Source organism: Camponotus vicinus, unplaced genomic scaffold (genome assembly GCF_025532165.1).
Source record: "Camponotus vicinus isolate PSW18456_S1 unplaced genomic scaffold, iyCamVici1.0 SCAF_12, whole genome shotgun sequence".
Taxonomy (NCBI): domain Eukaryota; kingdom Metazoa; phylum Arthropoda; class Insecta; order Hymenoptera; family Formicidae; genus Camponotus; species Camponotus vicinus.
The window spans coordinates 12,751,972-12,769,200 of NW_028141948.1; the positions used below are offsets into that span (position 1 = coordinate 12,751,972).

The 17,229-nt window shown below is 38.3% G+C and overlaps 2 protein-coding genes and 1 long non-coding RNA gene across 4 annotated transcripts; 1 reads left to right on the plus strand and 2 right to left on the minus strand.

Moving 5' to 3' along the window:
* Window positions 1-426: 426 nt before the first annotated feature.
* Window positions 427-12,759, plus strand: Not1 (CCR4-NOT transcription complex subunit 1). 2 transcript variants are annotated; one of them, XM_083085016.1, is made up of 19 exons: window positions 427-1,081; window positions 1,994-2,206; window positions 2,295-2,729; window positions 2,802-3,098; window positions 3,339-4,282; window positions 4,359-4,512; window positions 4,693-5,691; window positions 5,772-6,104; window positions 6,304-6,417; window positions 6,508-6,756; window positions 6,847-7,149; window positions 7,339-7,581; window positions 7,890-8,306; window positions 8,423-8,686; window positions 8,783-9,000; window positions 9,095-9,301; window positions 9,736-9,856; window positions 10,186-11,714; window positions 11,821-12,759. In XM_083085016.1, exons 1-19 carry the CDS (start codon window positions 980-982, stop codon window positions 11,894-11,896), a joined length of 7,218 nt encoding a protein of 2,405 aa, XP_082941142.1. In that variant the 5' UTR covers window positions 427-979; the 3' UTR covers window positions 11,897-12,759. The 2 variants fall into 2 exon arrangements, with proteins under 2 accessions (XP_082941142.1, XP_082941141.1); XM_083085015.1 differs by having other exon boundaries at window positions 429-1,081; window positions 9,736-9,862.
* On the minus strand, window positions 1,908-3,090 carry LOC145963276 (uncharacterized). Its single transcript, XR_014436110.1, has 3 exons — window positions 2,581-3,090; window positions 2,254-2,445; window positions 1,908-2,116 (listed from the first exon to the last, which is right to left on the minus strand). It is a non-coding gene; the product is annotated as an uncharacterized LOC145963276 (long non-coding RNA).
* LOC145963271 (pyruvate dehydrogenase phosphatase regulatory subunit, mitochondrial) lies at window positions 12,716-17,202 on the minus strand. The gene is made up of 14 exons (XM_083085018.1): window positions 16,753-17,202; window positions 16,406-16,618; window positions 16,175-16,338; window positions 15,910-16,073; window positions 15,639-15,822; window positions 15,261-15,466; window positions 14,864-15,179; window positions 14,625-14,782; window positions 14,364-14,512; window positions 13,909-14,116; window positions 13,723-13,812; window positions 13,393-13,572; window positions 13,092-13,292; window positions 12,716-13,010 (listed from the first exon to the last, which is right to left on the minus strand). Exons 1-14 carry the CDS (start codon window positions 16,998-17,000, stop codon window positions 12,801-12,803), a joined length of 2,691 nt encoding a protein of 896 aa, XP_082941144.1. The 5' UTR covers window positions 17,001-17,202; the 3' UTR covers window positions 12,716-12,800.
* Between the last annotated feature and the right edge of the window lie 27 nt (window positions 17,203-17,229).

Here is a 17,229-nt window from a genome sequence, read left to right on the forward strand (position 1 = left end):
TTCTCTCTCACTCGCGCCTGCGCGGTTCAATTCACAGACACTTCACATTCAGTTAATTTCATGTATAGCGGCCTTTAATCTACAATTATGGTAGCTTTCCAAGAAAGAAAATACAGTATAATGTCACGCAATTGGCTATTGAATGGAGAATTTTTCAAATCCCGAAAATTTTTCTATTTAATAGCCAATCATATGACATTATTCTTGCTATAAACATATGTATATATATAATTTTTTCGTTAAACAGAAACAAGATACTGTGCTAGACGCAAAATTGGAGAGAAGCAGACTTATATTTAAAAAATAAAATAAAGAAAATAGCGTCTCAAATTTGTTATCCGTAGAAATACGAATAAATATGCAGTAACGTTGGATGCCATGTTGCTTTTCAGCACTCGATGAATTCCGTTCCGACATCTATATATATGAGCGAGAGAGATCGCGTCATCGCATCGTACCTCGTACCCTGTACATAGTCGCCTCACGCGCGACACAAGTGCGCATCTTCCACGGGAGTTTTGTATACCATTATCTCGCCTTACGTTTTTCCGGTATCATCATTATCATGGACGAATTCGACCGCGAAGGGATGGGACACTGGCGGTTACGATACCCTGCTCAGTGCGAACGATCGTGAATCTTTTCGTACACTTTTACGTTCTTACGTGCGACGACAGTGGCAGCGACGAGAAAGTGGGGGAGAGAGACGGACAGACAGCCAGAGCGGAGAGGAACGGCTTCGGGAAACGTTACGGTGTTACGTGTTTTTCTGTGAGCCTCGTCCGTGTTGTGCTCACGCCATGACGTTGCTGTGAAATCGTATCTCAATAATATCAATCCCGATGTTGGTCATAGGATCGTGCCAATGTAACTTTCATGCTTTTAACGAGGAGGAGAGAATCCGGGGCGGCGGCAATTCGTGGATACCGAAGAAAGCTTCAAACGCGTTTGAAGCTTTCGAGGTCGCATTCATGGAACTATGAACCTGGACTCGTTGTCTTTTACTTTGTCACAAATCAGTTATTTGGTTGCGAATTTGAGTAAGAAAAATTACGAGGACAGCTGTCAAGAGATATCGGTCGTAAGTACTACGCATTTATCTTCGCGTTATCATCGAGTTTCAGGGGAGAAAGATCTATCTCTCTTTCTCCACCTAGATAATCCTTTTCCACGAATCCATTTCCTCTCTCCCCCCCCTTCCCCGACCTCCTCTCTCCCCTTCCCTTCTTTCCCTCGCGCTGTTCCTCTCCGCGAGGCTTCCGTTCCCCGCGCCCCCTTCCGCTCTTTATCGGTACACCTTTTGTGAGATGCGTGTGTTCATTTCGCGGCTTCCCCCGCAATTTTATCGATGCGCGATACGTAGATCGCGAGGAACGCTACGTTAGCTCGCGCGCGCCTTCACGCACCGTCCCGCAGGTATTTTGAGACCGATCCTCTTTCCTGCCTCCCTCCGGTTGCTACCTGTATATTTTTTATTTATCTTCTTCGCTACACGTCATTTTCGAAACACCGACTTCGGTTTTTTCCTCATCGCTTATCGACGCGCTATGTTTACTTCCGTATTCTGTCTTAACCTCGTGTAAACAAGCTCCTTTTGTTCTCTAATCACGATACGTACATCCGGTTCTTTATCGAGCTTCTCTCGAGTCATAGTTTTTAATACGAAACTATAGATTATTTGTAACACACTGGTCACGTTAATTAGTCAATTTTTATTAATTTTGACGAAAATGAAATGTATAAAGCCCATTCTGCAATGAATCATTAATCGTTAATCGTAAGCAAATTCAGCAATCACAATCGATTATTTCGAAAATAATTTTCAATTCAATCAATTTGCTTACGACTAATTAATTTAGACTAATTTACTTAGACTAATGACTCATTGTAGAATAGCCCTAAGACAATGTTGCTGATTGTTATTGTTATTGAAATTGTGAAAGGTCAAAGATCTTTAAACAATTGTGCTCTAATTCTCTAAATCCCTTTGTAGTTGGTGCAGTGGCACGGTCTAGAAGCAGACCGACATTTCTTGCGCTGTCTGATCTCGTGCGTTGACTTTTCCAAGGGCGAACAGTCAGATTCGAGCGCGAAAGATTATTTCCAAGCAAAGTTGCTGAAACAGGAGTGCAACAGCTTACTGAGCAAACCTTGTTTTATATCTAACCTGTGCTTTGCTATAGATAATCCTTTACATCATCAAAAGGTATTTATGTACAATTATATATTACTGTTATTGCACATGAATCTTACAAAATAAGGTATACATAATCCTTTTATATGTTTCCTTTCAGTCGCTGAATCCCTCCCCAAAGTTTTTTGTCAATTTAAAAAAAACACTCGGCTTAACTTTGGTGCAGGAAGTTGCCTTTGCGATTGCTTTACAGCATTCAGAAAATACAGAACTCCGTTTGTTAGCTTTAGAGCATACTCAGAAGCAGTTGCCTGAATTAATAAAGAATTATATAAACTCCGAAACAAGCAATAAACATCACGAGGGTGGTCTGCACGATTCTTTGCCACAAGTCCTTCAGTTGATACTTGGACAGGTTTTTCATACCAGCAATCCTTATAACATACCTGTCGAGGCGAAGGAAAAATTTCTTCAAAACCTTCGGCGCGACTTTCCCCGTGAACTGGTACCAGTGGTGCTAGCACCATTTTTGTACCCAGGAGACGGGGAAACACCACAGTTCAAAATCGAATTCAACATGGCTGTCAATCAGATGGTAAATTGATATCCATTTATCATTAATAATTTACATTAACGTCGCAAGATATTTACACTTTTCTTATTTCAGGATAACAATACTCTGGTAGAGTTGATTATGGAATTAGGATATAGCTTTACCAGTAATGTGGATGAATGTCGATCATCATTGGCAGGTTTAGGCGCGAGAGAAATATCGCCGACATGCGTTGCTCGCGTGTTGGCGCATATGGCACGTAGCTGTAGCAATCTTGAGGATGCTGGAGGCTTGCAATCGTTTTGGGGCAATTCGGCTGCCTCTCAGGATTCGAGTAAGGAAAAACCATCAGACAATAGTATCCCCACGACATGGAACGTCGAAGTGTTTATTCAAACTTTAAAAGAAATGGTAAGTGTATGCTTCATATATGTTGTTATATAGGTTTAGAATGGTTATGAGATCATTTCTTGGAAACTGATTGTAATTTTAACCGAAGCATAAACTTGTTTACTTTCCGGGATTTATTATCTGATAGTTTGCCAAGAAGTGAATACACATTATAGATATATTTTCATCTAAAGCTTTTATTTTCTATATTTATATTTTAAATCATATAATGCAGCTACAAATCTCGTGTTTATATTTCAGCAATCTACGTTATCATGGAATGATGTTATAGTAAAATTGGACCATGCAGAGTTTATTATCAAGGATAGGCAAGGATTAAGTTTATTGATTACGGGTCTCAAATTAGGCCTCCAACATCAGGGATATCCGCCTGATAGATTTCCTGTCGAGTTATTCTATCGACACTGGGATAATGTAGAGGGTCAATTTTCTTTGATTCAACAGATTCTTAAGTGTCCAGATATATTTTGTTTCGCCGATTATCCGTATCATTCGGTAACTGTCGATGTATTGAAAGCAGCTCCTGAGAGCGATAGCAAAGAAGGACAAACATGGCGATCACTGAATATAGTCGAATTGCTTCTACATATGGCCGAGAGAGGCTTGTATAATTCTGTACAGGAAATATTTAAGTGGCCGGTACAACACAGCCCGGACGTGCTTGTTTTGGCGTTATTACAAATAAATCCACCGCTCACGTTACTGAGACAGGAACTGTTTACCACACTATTGCCGATTTTCCTCGGCAATCATCCAAATTCTGCTGTGATACTGCACCACGCATGGCATGCCAATAATGCTAAGATAAAGACGATAATAATGCATGCCATGGCGGATTGGTATACACGCGGTGATCATGATCAAACGAGATTGTCTCGAATTCTGGATGTTGCACAAGATTTAAAAGCTCTTTCTGCCTTACTTAATTCACAATCTTTTCCATTCGTCATTGATCTCGCTTGTTTGGCGTCCCGACGAGAATATTTGAAACTAGAGAAATGGTTGACAGATAAAATTAGAGATCACGGGGAAGTTTTTGTTGCTGCATGCGTTAAGTTCCTGCAACGACGATGTCCTCAAGTCATGGGGCCTGGTATAAAGGAAGACCCTACAATTCCCAAAGCAAGTCAATTACCACAGGAAACGCTCACTACAATATTGGCTTGTTTGCAAGTTTGCGCTGGGTATGTTTCTTTAGAACTTGTATTTATTGTTTTAAATATACATGAAAATTAATCTTTCTATTTTCACATATTATAGGAGTGTTTCTCAAGAACTCTCGGAATTGATAATGACAATGGTGCAGCATTGCAGTTTAATGTTGAGTAAAAGTACTATGAACAGACCACCACCGCCTGGAGTTTTAAGACATCGAGGATTAGAACCATTTAATCCAGCAACTTTGGGAAGTCAGGTATTTTGGGGTGTTTTCTTCTTCTAGCTATTGTTTTGTTCATGTTCTTCAAAATTTTCTCCAATTTTTTTTCATTATTTGTTTTACTTAAAATATGTATTACTATATACATTAATGTATGAACTCATATGTATGACTATATACATTAATGTTATTTTTAATTAATGTTACTTTTTATAGTTATTTTCCTCAAAACAAGTGGATCCTCTGGGGAATCTTAGTTCGAGTCTCGCTACTATGGGTCTTGGCACAGGTCTCGGACCCCCAAGTAGTTCCGCATTTAATTTGCCCGGCGCTCTGGGACCTCTAGTTTCGGCACCCGGCTCTCCCTCGCGACTCATGGGACCTTCTCCGAGTCCATTTCCTATGTTGCCCTTATCCTCGCAACTACATTCGGGTCCGGTTGGTACTCAAGGACCGTCCGTGCTTCCCGGTGGTACGATAGGTGGATTGAGTCGTCTCGGACCGCCAACCGGCATCGAGAAAGCAAGGATTCCGGAAACTTCAACTCTATTCCCAGACATGAGTACAAATGTATCCAAAGAAGTCGAGGATGAGGCAAACAGCTATTTTCAACGAATATACAATCATCCGCCGCACCCAACTTTATCGATCGACGAAGTGCTCGATATGTTAAAAAAATTTCAAGATTCTGGTATTAGACGGGAGAGAGAAGTGTTTAATTGTATGTTGCGGAATCTATTCGAGGAGTACAGATTTTTCCCTCAGTATCCGGAGAAAGAACTACAAATAACAGCGCAATTGTTCGGTGGAATTATCGAGAGAGGCCTCGTCAACAGTTATATGACTCTCGGCTTGGCGTTGAGATTTGTCCTCGACGCGCTCAAGAAACCGGAGGGTAGCAAAATGTACTATTTCGGCATAACGGCTCTAGATCGATTCAAGAGCCGTTTGAAAGATTATCAAACCTACTGTGAACATGTTAGAACGATTCCGCATTTCAACGAATTCCCGCCGCATCTGATAGAGTATATAGAGTACGGACTGCAAGGGCAGGAGCCACCGTCGAGACCTCAAGGTGCAGTTCTTCCGAAAACTTTGGCGGCTATGTTGGCTCCGGTTACTACTCCGTACAAGACCATGACTACGACTACCATCACAACAAGCACTACACAGGCGAAACCGTCCACAACTCCGACTACATCTCTTTCGGCCAGAGTAAATTAAATAAACAAAATTTCTCTATATCTTCTTGATATGAATATTCTATTTAATGATTGCATTTATTTCTTTTGCAGCCCTCTATGCCTTCAGTCGCTAATGCAACTAATATCGATACATTGCTTGTGGCGACGGACAAAGAGGAAAAAATTACGACGCCACCAGAAGCTTTGCAGGACAAGACAGCTTTCATTTTCAATAATCTCAGTCAATTGAATCTGCAACAGAAATGCGACGAAATTCGCGAGATTGTCACGGAGGAATTTTGGCCATGGATGGCGCAATATCTAGTAATGAAACGCGCCAGTATAGAATTGAATTTTCACGTCCTATACTCGAATTTTTTGGATTGTATAAAATTACCTGAAGTCAATAAAATGGTCACCAGAGAGACATTTCGAAATATCAAGGTAAATAGAGTGATATATTCTAGTATGTATTTTTGTTCTAGTATTTTTATAATAACGATAGTTGATAAGAAATAAATGGATCTAAATTGTATTCAAACTAAGAAAATAAAAAATCAACATGTCTTTCTTAGTTTATTAATAGTTGAGGATTTCATAAATTTTTCTTGTATGTTTTTATATAAATTTTATTTTTTCTTAGGTTCTCTTACGAAGTGATAAGGGAATAGCTAATTTCTCGGATCGATCGCTATTAAAGAATCTAGGACACTGGCTCGGAATGTTAACGCTCGGCAGGAATAAGCCTATTTTACAAGTATATGATTATCAATGCAAACATTATATGTATTATATTATCCTCACACATTATGTATTCTATAAATTATATCGAATTTTAATTCAACAGATAGATATAGACCTAAAAAGTTTACTCGTTGAAGCATATCATAAAGGCCAGCAAGAATTACTTTATGTAGTGCCCTTCGTCGCAAAAGTACTTGAAAGTTGTGCGAAAAGTCGTGTCTTTCGACCACCAAATCCCTGGACTATGGCGATTATGAATGTTTTAGCTGAACTACATCAGGAGCCTGATCTGAAATTGAATTTAAAGTTCGAAATAGAAGTACTTTGCAAGAATCTGAGCATTGATGTTGGGGTAAGAGTGCAATGTGTTTGGTTTTACAGCAGTATATAATTCTATTTGATTCGATACATAGAATTAAAATCGAATTTTGGTTTTGTGTAGGAATTGAAACCGGTCATTTATCTGAAAGATCCCGAAAAATTACGTAATTTAGAATACCAGTTGTCGCATCCGAATAAAAAATCGGAACCTACTACCAATCAACAGCAACCTCAGGGGCCTATAGAGGAATTGGTCGGATCTACAGCGACCAGCGGTACCGTTATCAATCCTCAAACCGCACCACCTGCGAATACAACACCCTCGTTGCCAACCGGCGGCGCACCTGAACCACGATTTAGTTATATGGATATATCTGTGACAGGCATCGCTAATATATCGCAGCACATTACTATCAACAATCAAGTATGGAAAAGCTTCTTCTGTTTATATTTTATTATCACAATTCTTTTCTTAGAATTGATTTCTCTTTTTCATTCTTTTCTCTTCTTTCGAAAAAATATTTCTTCTCAAATTACAATTTAAAAATTGCATAAATTACAAATTGTTTCCTTATGAGAATGTATACTATTTTATTGTATATATTAATTTCAGTTGCCCCTATTCCAAACACATCCTCATCTGAAGCAGTTTGTTCGCCCAGCGGTTGAAAGAGCTATTCAAGAATGGATTCATCCAGTCGTCGATAGATCTATTAAAATAGCTCTTACAACTAGTGAGCAGATAGTGAGGAAGGATTTTGCATTGGATCCCGAAGAAGTGCGGATACGAACAGCTGGACGTAACATGGTGCGCAATTTAACCGCTGGCATGGCTATGATCACGTGTCGTGATCAGGTAAGTCTATACAGAATATTAAAGAAACTGTAACTATATATAAGAGAAACATAGTTATCTTGAAATATGAGAGAATGATTGAAGAACAAATAATTTCAAATTTAAGTTTACAGATCGATATAACAAATTTTAATAAGATTAAAATTAATAATATTAAAATTAACCTTAATAATAAGAAATTTGTTTAAAACAGTTTTTCATATATATCTAATATAGTATAACACATAAGACATAATTAATTATAATGTTTAAATCAAATAAACTATGTAACATCTTTTCTTATCTTTCTTTTATCCTTTTGCGTATAGATTTTGGCATCCATCAGCACGAATTTAAAACAAGCCTTACTCACGGCATTGATCGGTACGACTCCACAGCAGAAGGAACTTGCTGAACAAGCGGCGAATGTAGTTGCCGCTGATAACATGGAACTCGCGTGCGCATTTGTACAAAAGACTGCTATTGAAAAAGCACTGCCTGAGATGGACAAACGGCTATTGAGCGAGACGGAACTGCGAAAAATTGCACGGCAAGAAGGTCGACGATACTGCGATCCTCTCGCTAAGTATCAGGCTGAGCGGATGCCAGAACAGATCCGATTGAAAGTTGGTGGCGTGACGCCACAGCAGATGGCCGTTTATGAGGAATTTGCCAGAAATATACCAGGATTTTTACCGCTTTCCGAACGGGATACTCAAGCGCTCTTCATGCCGAAACCTATCAATGTAAGAACTATGCGTTTTACGTACTTTTTATATACCTTGTCAAACTAAAAAAAAACATTCTCTCGTTCTTGAACTTTTTCTCATTTTTTTCTTCCTTTTAATTTCATATTTTAAAGGAAACTCCCGTCACTGCATTCACACCTAATTCAGCCGTGACAGTCGCTACGGCGCAACAAGTAGCGGCTTACGCTGCGGCAGTTAGCAATGACGAAGTGGGTGCTATGCTGGAAAAACTAGCTGCAGAAGCGGAAGTTCTTTTGGGTGCTATGGGACCTGCGGCGCCTCCACCGCAACACGCTGCTCTTCATAGCCTTCTGGAATCGATCATTTTGACTAGAAGGTCAAGAGATGCCGGTGCCGCTATGACATTATTAAAAAAAGTTAGTTATTTAAAACATATGTATAAATTTGTGATATTCAATCGATATTCAATGATATATAAGATGAAATTTATCGATGACTTATGGCTGTTCCAGGCTGTTGAAGGTTTGCTAGATGGGCCTATCATTTCTGGTGTCATTGAATCGGAGAATCTTATACAACGCTATAGAGAACTGCACTTGCGTATCTTAAAGTGTCTTCAGGATCCTCGTGCATATGGTATGCAATGGACTAATAAGCACGTGACGCGTTGTCTAACTGAATGCAGAGAAGAATTTCGATATAATTTTGAAGCCGTGGATTATCTTATAAGGTATAGTCTGGAATTCTAATTACTAATTCATATGATATTTGGAAGATTTTAATTAATTCAGAAAACTTTAATTAATTATGGATTCTATTTACAGGTCTCACTTGATCAGTCTTCCACAATACGACGTTGCTCTAGCGCAAGCTATGGAAGCAGGAAATGCTATGGCAACAGCATTCGCCATGCAATTGGTTCAACTCTATTTGATTGACGAGAGACAAGCAACTCATGTTACGGAGACCGACTTATTCCACACGATTGAAATATTGGCTCGAATGGCACATCACAGAACACCACCAGAAGGGTATTTCTATAAACATTAATTTCGAAAAAACATAACACATGATAGCCATGATAAGATATATCTCCATTGAAATCAGATTTATTTGAGTTTTTTAACATAGATATCTATTTCTTTTTGATATATAATCATATTTTTTCTTCTGCCCTTTTATTCTTTTATATTTGCTTGAATTATTTTGTTTATTATCAAAGATATAGAATATTTTAAATGAACAAAGTTCTTATTCGTATACGTGCATCTTGAATACCTTTATTTTTCGGATATTTATTTTAATATTACTTTTAAAAAATTCGGATTTCTATTCTTGATATTAGATATATTTAAAAAATTTCTTCAATTATTAAATTATAATAATAAATTATTAGAAACAAAATCATAGTATTGTATTTTCATTTTATATTCAAGCATTATACATAAGATTTATATCATTTCAGAATCTTACTCTTTAGATTAACGAGTTTAGTAGATTCATTGCGTGCCAATCACGATTCTGGTGTATTGGTGGACAGAGCTCCAGCAGGACCTACGGCACACATTCATTCTGGAATCCTGCAGGTGAGAGTAAGTAGAATGTCCAGATTATTTAATCTAAATAGATTATTCCAACAGTGGTATTCTATACTTTGCGTTAATAAGATTATCGGAGGTATCTTATTTATTTAAAAACGTATCGCGTAACGATGTAACAAGCAAAGCAAACATTTGCATGAATATTTGCAGCTTCTAATTATTCGAAATATATAGAATCTGTCTTTGTAATTATCTAAAATAATGTCTTTTCATGATTCATAAAACACCGATAATCATTATTAACAAAATTTACAGAATATATCTCTTTTTGTCTTTTGCATGATTAATGTATATCGCTCGCGATTATTTTACAGGCTCGCGATTTCGATGATCCACCTGGATTAATGGAAAAGACAGAGTATCTATTGCGTGAATGGGTGCAGATGCATCACAGTCCACAGCACGCACGCGATCCCACCAAAGCGTTCAGCATATTCGTGCATCAGATGAACATTCATGGAATTCTTAAAACTGACGATCTCATTACAAGATTCTTCAAGCTGAGCACGCAGATGTGTGTTGATCTCTGCTATCGCGCTCTCTCGGAAACCGCGACAGCTCCCTCAATCATGCGTGCTAAGTGCTTCCATTCGTTGGACGCATTTGTACGTCTAGTAGCGCTCTTAGTGAAACACTCGGGCGACGCCACCAACACTCACACCAAGATCAATCTCTTGAACAAAGTGCTCGGTATCGTTGCCGGAGTGTTGCTGCAAGATCACGAAATACGCGGTACGGATTTCCAGCAGTTACCGTATCACAGAATCTTCATCATGCTCTTTCTGGAACTATGCGCGCCAGAACCAGTACTGGAAGCAGTCAATTTTCAAGTATTGACGGCTTTTTGCCACACCCTGCATATTCTGCGTCCGGCAAAGGCATCCGGCTTCTGTTACGCCTGGCTGGAACTAGTTTCGCACCGAGTTTTCATAGGGCGTATGCTTGCTATTACGCCTCAGCAAAAATGCTGGGGTATGTATGCGCAACTTCTCATCGATTTATTCAAATACCTCGCGCCCTATCTTCGTAACGCGGAGCTCGCGAAGCCGGTGACAAGCCTCTACAAGGGGACACTGCGAGTGTTGCTGGTACTATTGCACGACTTTCCTGAATTCCTCTGCGACTATCACTATGGATTTTGCGACGTGATACCGCCAAACTGCATACAAATGAGGAATCTAATATTGAGTGCTTTCCCAAGAAACATGCGGCTGCCCGATCCGTTCACGCCGAATTTGAAGGTCGACATGCTTCAGGAGATAGCGCACGCCCCGCGCGTTCTTACCAATTTCGCATCCACGATACAGCCGTTGACCTTCAAGAAAGAGCTCGATTCTTATCTAAAAGCTCGCGCGCCGGTTACCTTCTTGTCCGAGTTACGCAGTAATTTGCAAGTGTCACAAGAGGCCGGCGTACGTTACAACATTCAATTGATGAATGCCCTGGTGCTCTACGTGGGTACGCAAGCAATAGCGTTCATTCGCAGCAAAGGCCACGCTCCCAATATGTCTACGATCGCGCACTCCGCACACATGGACATCTTTCAAAATTTGGCGGTCGATCTCGACACCGAGGGTCGTTATTTGTTCCTGAATGCCATTGCAAATCAGCTACGGTACCCCAACAGTCACACGCATTACTTCAGCTGTACGCTTCTCTACCTATTTGCCGAAGCGAACACGGAAGCGATACAGGAGCAAATCACCAGGGTTCTCCTCGAAAGACTGATTGTTAACAGACCACATCCATGGGGTCTTCTCATCACCTTTATCGAATTGATTAAGAATCCAACTTACAAATTTTGGTCGCATGAATTTGTACATTGTGCGCCGGAAATTGAAAAGTGAGTTTTAGTTTCTTTTAAAGATTTTGAATACTGAAATAGTAATTGTTACACTCGCGAATAATGATTTCTTTTCTTTAAAATTCAACGTTTATTATTGTTTCAGATTGTTCGAATCTGTAGCTAGATCGTGTATGGTGCAGAAACAGGTGCCTACCACGGAGACGGAGATCCCGGAGTGATAGAACGTTTCACTTTACATGATCGTTATGTGTACAGTAAGATGAGAATCAATGCTGATCGAATATTGCGTGTAAAAAGTTGTTGATGAATGCGGTTAAATGTATACTATTGAATTTAATTTCTCGTGATGGATAGGTATCGTACATGAGTGTGTATTGATTTACATAGTGTGTAAGTGAGACAATTATTGCGTTAATATTTTAATAAAAAGAAACTTTGACTATACAGAAAGAAGAGAAAAAAGAGAAAGAGAAGAAGCCTCTTGCATACTTCACTTAATGTGTCTTTCGAGCAATGTATTTCACATGTGTATTATATATATATATACGACGTGTTGTGTACACGCAACGTAAAAATGTCAGTATATACATGATAAAATATGTCGTGATGAAACAAGAATTCACACGAATAAGAAATAGTGTTCAACAAATGCAAATGCAATTGCAACAGACATTTCTCGCGTGCGCACATATACGATTAATTATGATTGTGTCTTCGAATGAATACGAATACACGTGATGCATATACAGAGTAATAATATGTTGCGCGTGATGCGAAATGGGTATTTATAGGAGGAATATACATTTTAGAAGAAATAATATTGTTTAAGTGTACACATTTCAAAACCTGTGACATAGTATAAGGTATTAGTATGTACATGAATGTGATTTTTTTAAGAACAAAAATAGTTACATATAACAAGGGATGAAAGAGAGCTGGATAACGGACCCAATGTAATTTATTTACGCGATCCTTTATCCCGAAGAGTCTCTATTGTGATGTCTAGATCTCTCGATGTAGTGATTTTTTATGAGCGATTACTCGCATTATTAAACGATTTTATTAAATCCTTTGCTATATACATCGTTTGTACATATATTTGAGACATGTTTATCGTTTGGATCACAAAGAATGCTGATCGCGCGTAGCATGATAAGCGTCTCTCTCTTTATCGGGAAACTTGGTCGGTAGATTCGGACTGTGCAAGTGACACTTTGCGGGATACATGATGCCCGCGACGTCCACCTCGTAATCGCCCGATAACACGTATTCGTTTGTCACTTCTTGCGGCTGACCTTTCGAGTCGAAATTTTGCACAAATCCAAGACATACCTATTAACATTCGAGAAAAATATTCGTAAGATTTTTGATTTTGAAAGAAGAAAGATAAGACGAAGAAAAAATCTGATTTACTTGTTTTTTAAAGGTGAATCCGTAACCCGTGGTTGTTGTTAACCCGGAATATTTTCCGTTTCGATAAATAGGCTCGCCCCCCCAGCTCCAAGTATCGACTTCGGGATCGTGATCGTTTAATAATAATTGCACATATTTCCGCTGGACTCCTTGTTCGCGCTGTCTCAAAAGAGCGTCTCTGCCGATGAAATCTACTTCCTTCTGCAAAATAGAAAGATTTGATCAGAATAAGAGTTTACATATACATGTTCTTTTTAAAGATAATTAAAGATTTAAAGATCTTTATTAGAATAATATTTACATCAAATTTCACTCTCCACGATCTTCCGCATTCCAAAGGAGTAGTAAAGGTATCCAAGTCTTGCCCCCAAAATGCATAAAACTTTTCGACGCGTAAAGCCCTCGTCGCGTAATAACCAGCGTGCTTCAACCCGTACTTCGCTCCGGCCTCTATTAGCCTCGTATAAACGTGCAGGGCAAACTGAAATTATAAGATCTAATATTTCGCGTAAACTTACTTTGTAAATCGGAAAGAAAAAAAACTATTTTTCTTTCAATAGGAAAAATTATAATTTGTAAGAGAACAAAGATTGTATTAGTTAATAGTTTAAAGAAGTGTCTCTTGTATTACTTCGTTTGGAATATAGAGAACATAGCCAAGTTCTCCGGTATGCGTTAGATTCATCGTACGGATGCCATTGGCAAGTCCAACGTCCAATTCCTAATTAAAATAGATAATAAAACAGATATAAGTAATAGATAATAAAACAGATGTAAGTTAAATTATCTTAAAGTTTCTTATTTTTAAGTTTATTACCTTAAACGTGAAGAACGGAAAGTTTTTTGGATTTAAATCCACATCCGTCAATTCGGTTAACAGTTGCCTGGTAGCCGGTCCCATTATGCAAATTGCAGTGTATGCGGATGTAACGTCAGACACGGCAACAGAACCGTCTGCCGGCAAATGCCGTTGGATCCAGTTTTTGCAACGTGTTTGTTGAATAGTTGGGGCGATCATCATATAACTAAAAAAGAATTCAGAGAGTTTTCAAATATATACACACTCATTGTCCTTATGCGCATATAACAACGACGATACAACGAAAGGCGATCATTAATTTTTTAATTATCAATTTTTCTTAAAAATAAAGCTTTATAATTTTATTTTACACATCTTCGATTTATTTTATCATGTAGAATTATCGCATTCTTAATTGTATCATCAATAACAATTAGCTTGTATATAATACAAGCTTATTCATTGCAACTTACTGATTCGGTGCGATTCGTGCTAAACTACAATCATTTTCATAACCGCCCTGATGATTTTGCATACCGGTATGAATAATACTTCCCACAGGCACATCAACGTCGTTCGAGCACAAGTATTGCAATAAATCCACGACTTCCATGTCGTTCGACTATGAAATATAAAGTTATAAGATATTATATAAGACTACATCTCGCAAGATATTATATGAGACTACATCTCGTGTTTATTAATTAAAGCAAGTGTCTTTAAATAATAATTACCCACAAATCGATCTTCGTAAAGGAGGAATAATCACTCAGACTGATCGCTTCTCTACAAGCGGCGTATTCTCGCGCAACCGCGTCGAACCAAGGAGGCTTGCCAAAGGTATTTGTGTAAGCTATTTTGTATCTTTGAAAACCATCAGGAAACTCCAGGTCTATTTAATATACAATAGAAACGAAATATTAATTTTTATAGAATAACAATCATGTATATGAATCTTATGATTAAATATTACCGCAGTCATCGTCCAATTGGAACCAGGACGGTCTCTCATACCCCATGACTTGACCGAAAACGGCACCCGCGTCTCTGAGCTTCGGATAGATCGGAGACATTCTCAGGTTTCTCCCGCTCTTGAACTCGTGATGCGGATATTGCAATGCGTAATGCATTCCGGGCACCTCTCGCACTCGATCGCGTAGAAATTTGCGATTGTTGTGTAGTCCAAGGAAACGCGAGACATCCAATTCGTACATGTCTAACGAGGTCGATCCTTTGATTATCAGTTCTGCCGTAGCACGGCCGACCCCGCCAGCAGCAGATATTCCGATCTTTAAAAGGTAAAAGACCCATTCAAGTGTGAAGAATCTCGGGAAGCCAATGTGAACGATTCAATTAGCTAATTAACTAACCGTTTTCATTCCGGCAGCGATGTAATAATTACGTATTTCCGGAGCCTCTCCTACGATCCATCTGCAGTCCGGGGAAAATGCTTCGGGTCCGTTGCAAAGTTTCTCCAAAACAGCATTTCCCAAACTGGGAATTCGATGTAACATCTGTTCTAGCAAAATGTGAAAGTGGTCCCAATCTTCTGGTAGATATCGCTTGTCTGTGCTTTCTAAAAAAAATAAATAATAAAATTTCTCAATCAGACACACATGATTACATAAAGAATATATTTATTGCTGAAAAGTCTAAATAAAATAAGTTTGTAAGTTAATTTTGTGACATTAATTTAGACAATAATAATTAATTGTTTCAATAGCAGAGAAAGTAAATTTACATCTAACCAGGAATCACGCCATCCTCGAACGCTGGTTTTGCAACTGGCTCGAAACCACCGGCTAATAGCCGCCCGTTATTCTCCCGAAAATAGATATATCCATCCAAGTCACGTATAACTGGTGTCATAGGATCTAAATTAGCAATAGGTTTAGTGTGTAAATAATAATGTTCTACTGGATGAAGTGGTACCTGTATGCAAAATGCAAATGTAATACATTATTTTCTACCAACAAAAAAATTTCTCTTTAATCTCTTTCATATAAATTATACAAATACCTTTACATATGGCTCGCTTAGTTTACCCACATTCCGTGCCCAAAAACCAGCACAATTTACAAAATATTGGCATACAATGACACCGTGTGTTGTCTCCACTGCTTTTACTTGGTTACTCTGATTAATAACTTTTGTGACTGCACAATTCTCAAATACTGTAACACCTAAATACAATGAGAAATATTTAATTTAATTTAAAAGTCAAGTAATATCTTTATAAATATTTTAATTTTTGAATTTTTTATTTTTTTTAAACACAATATACCTCCTTGCTGTGCTTCTCGAATCAGTGTCAAACAAATCTGATATGGATCACCAACACCATCATTCGGAATCCATAATCCTCCAACTAGATCATCAACTTGTAACAATGGACATAGATTCTGAATTTCTTCTGGCGTAACTAAGTGACATTCGATATTGCGTGACCTTAATAAAATCAAAATATAAAATCACAGTTTATCATAGTAATTATCACATCTGCTAAAATACTTACACAGATTGTGCTTTCATGCTCCTGAATGAGATCATACGATCTCTCGTTCGTGCCAAAGAAAGACTGCCACATTGCTTCCAGCCTGTTGAGAGACCTTTATTCTCCAATTCCTTGTATAGAGCAATACTGTCTTGAGCAAGTTTCACTTGTGCTAGACTAGGCTTGAAGGCTCCTACTAATCCTGACGTATGCCACGTTGTTCCACCTCCTAGTCTAAAGACAAATGTGTGTAAAATAAAGAAATATATTCTTACATATGAAAAAAATTATAAAAATATATATTGATTTTTTCCCAAGAAATCTTTTTATTCAAAAGAAATATATTCAGGGAGAAAAATGATTCACACCTGCCACTTTCTACCAAAACAGTCTCTGGTCCCCATCCTAAAAGAGACAGGTAATACGCCACAGCACCACCCATAACTCCACCTCCACATACGACAACTCGCGCTTCTTTAGGAAGTACATGCTCGGGGTTTTCCGATGTTGCATTAGTGAGTTTTGTGATTACTTCTGCCGTTTTATGATTACGAGATAAAACTTTGCTCTTCTGCGATGCGCATCTATTGTATAATAATTTGGATTGTTTCCACATTTTTATTCATTAAGATGATAAAAAATTTGCGTCCCTAATATTTTATCAGTCTTCTCGAACTACAAAAGAATACGATACATGCGTTTGCATAATTTCTGCGTAGTGTACATTCTATTGAAGGTTTGAAGTTTTTAATCACAACAATCATAAAATAAAGGTTATAGCTGCTATCAGATGTAGCATTCGTGTGGCGCTGACATTCACCCCCCTTCCCCCCCCCTATCCTCGA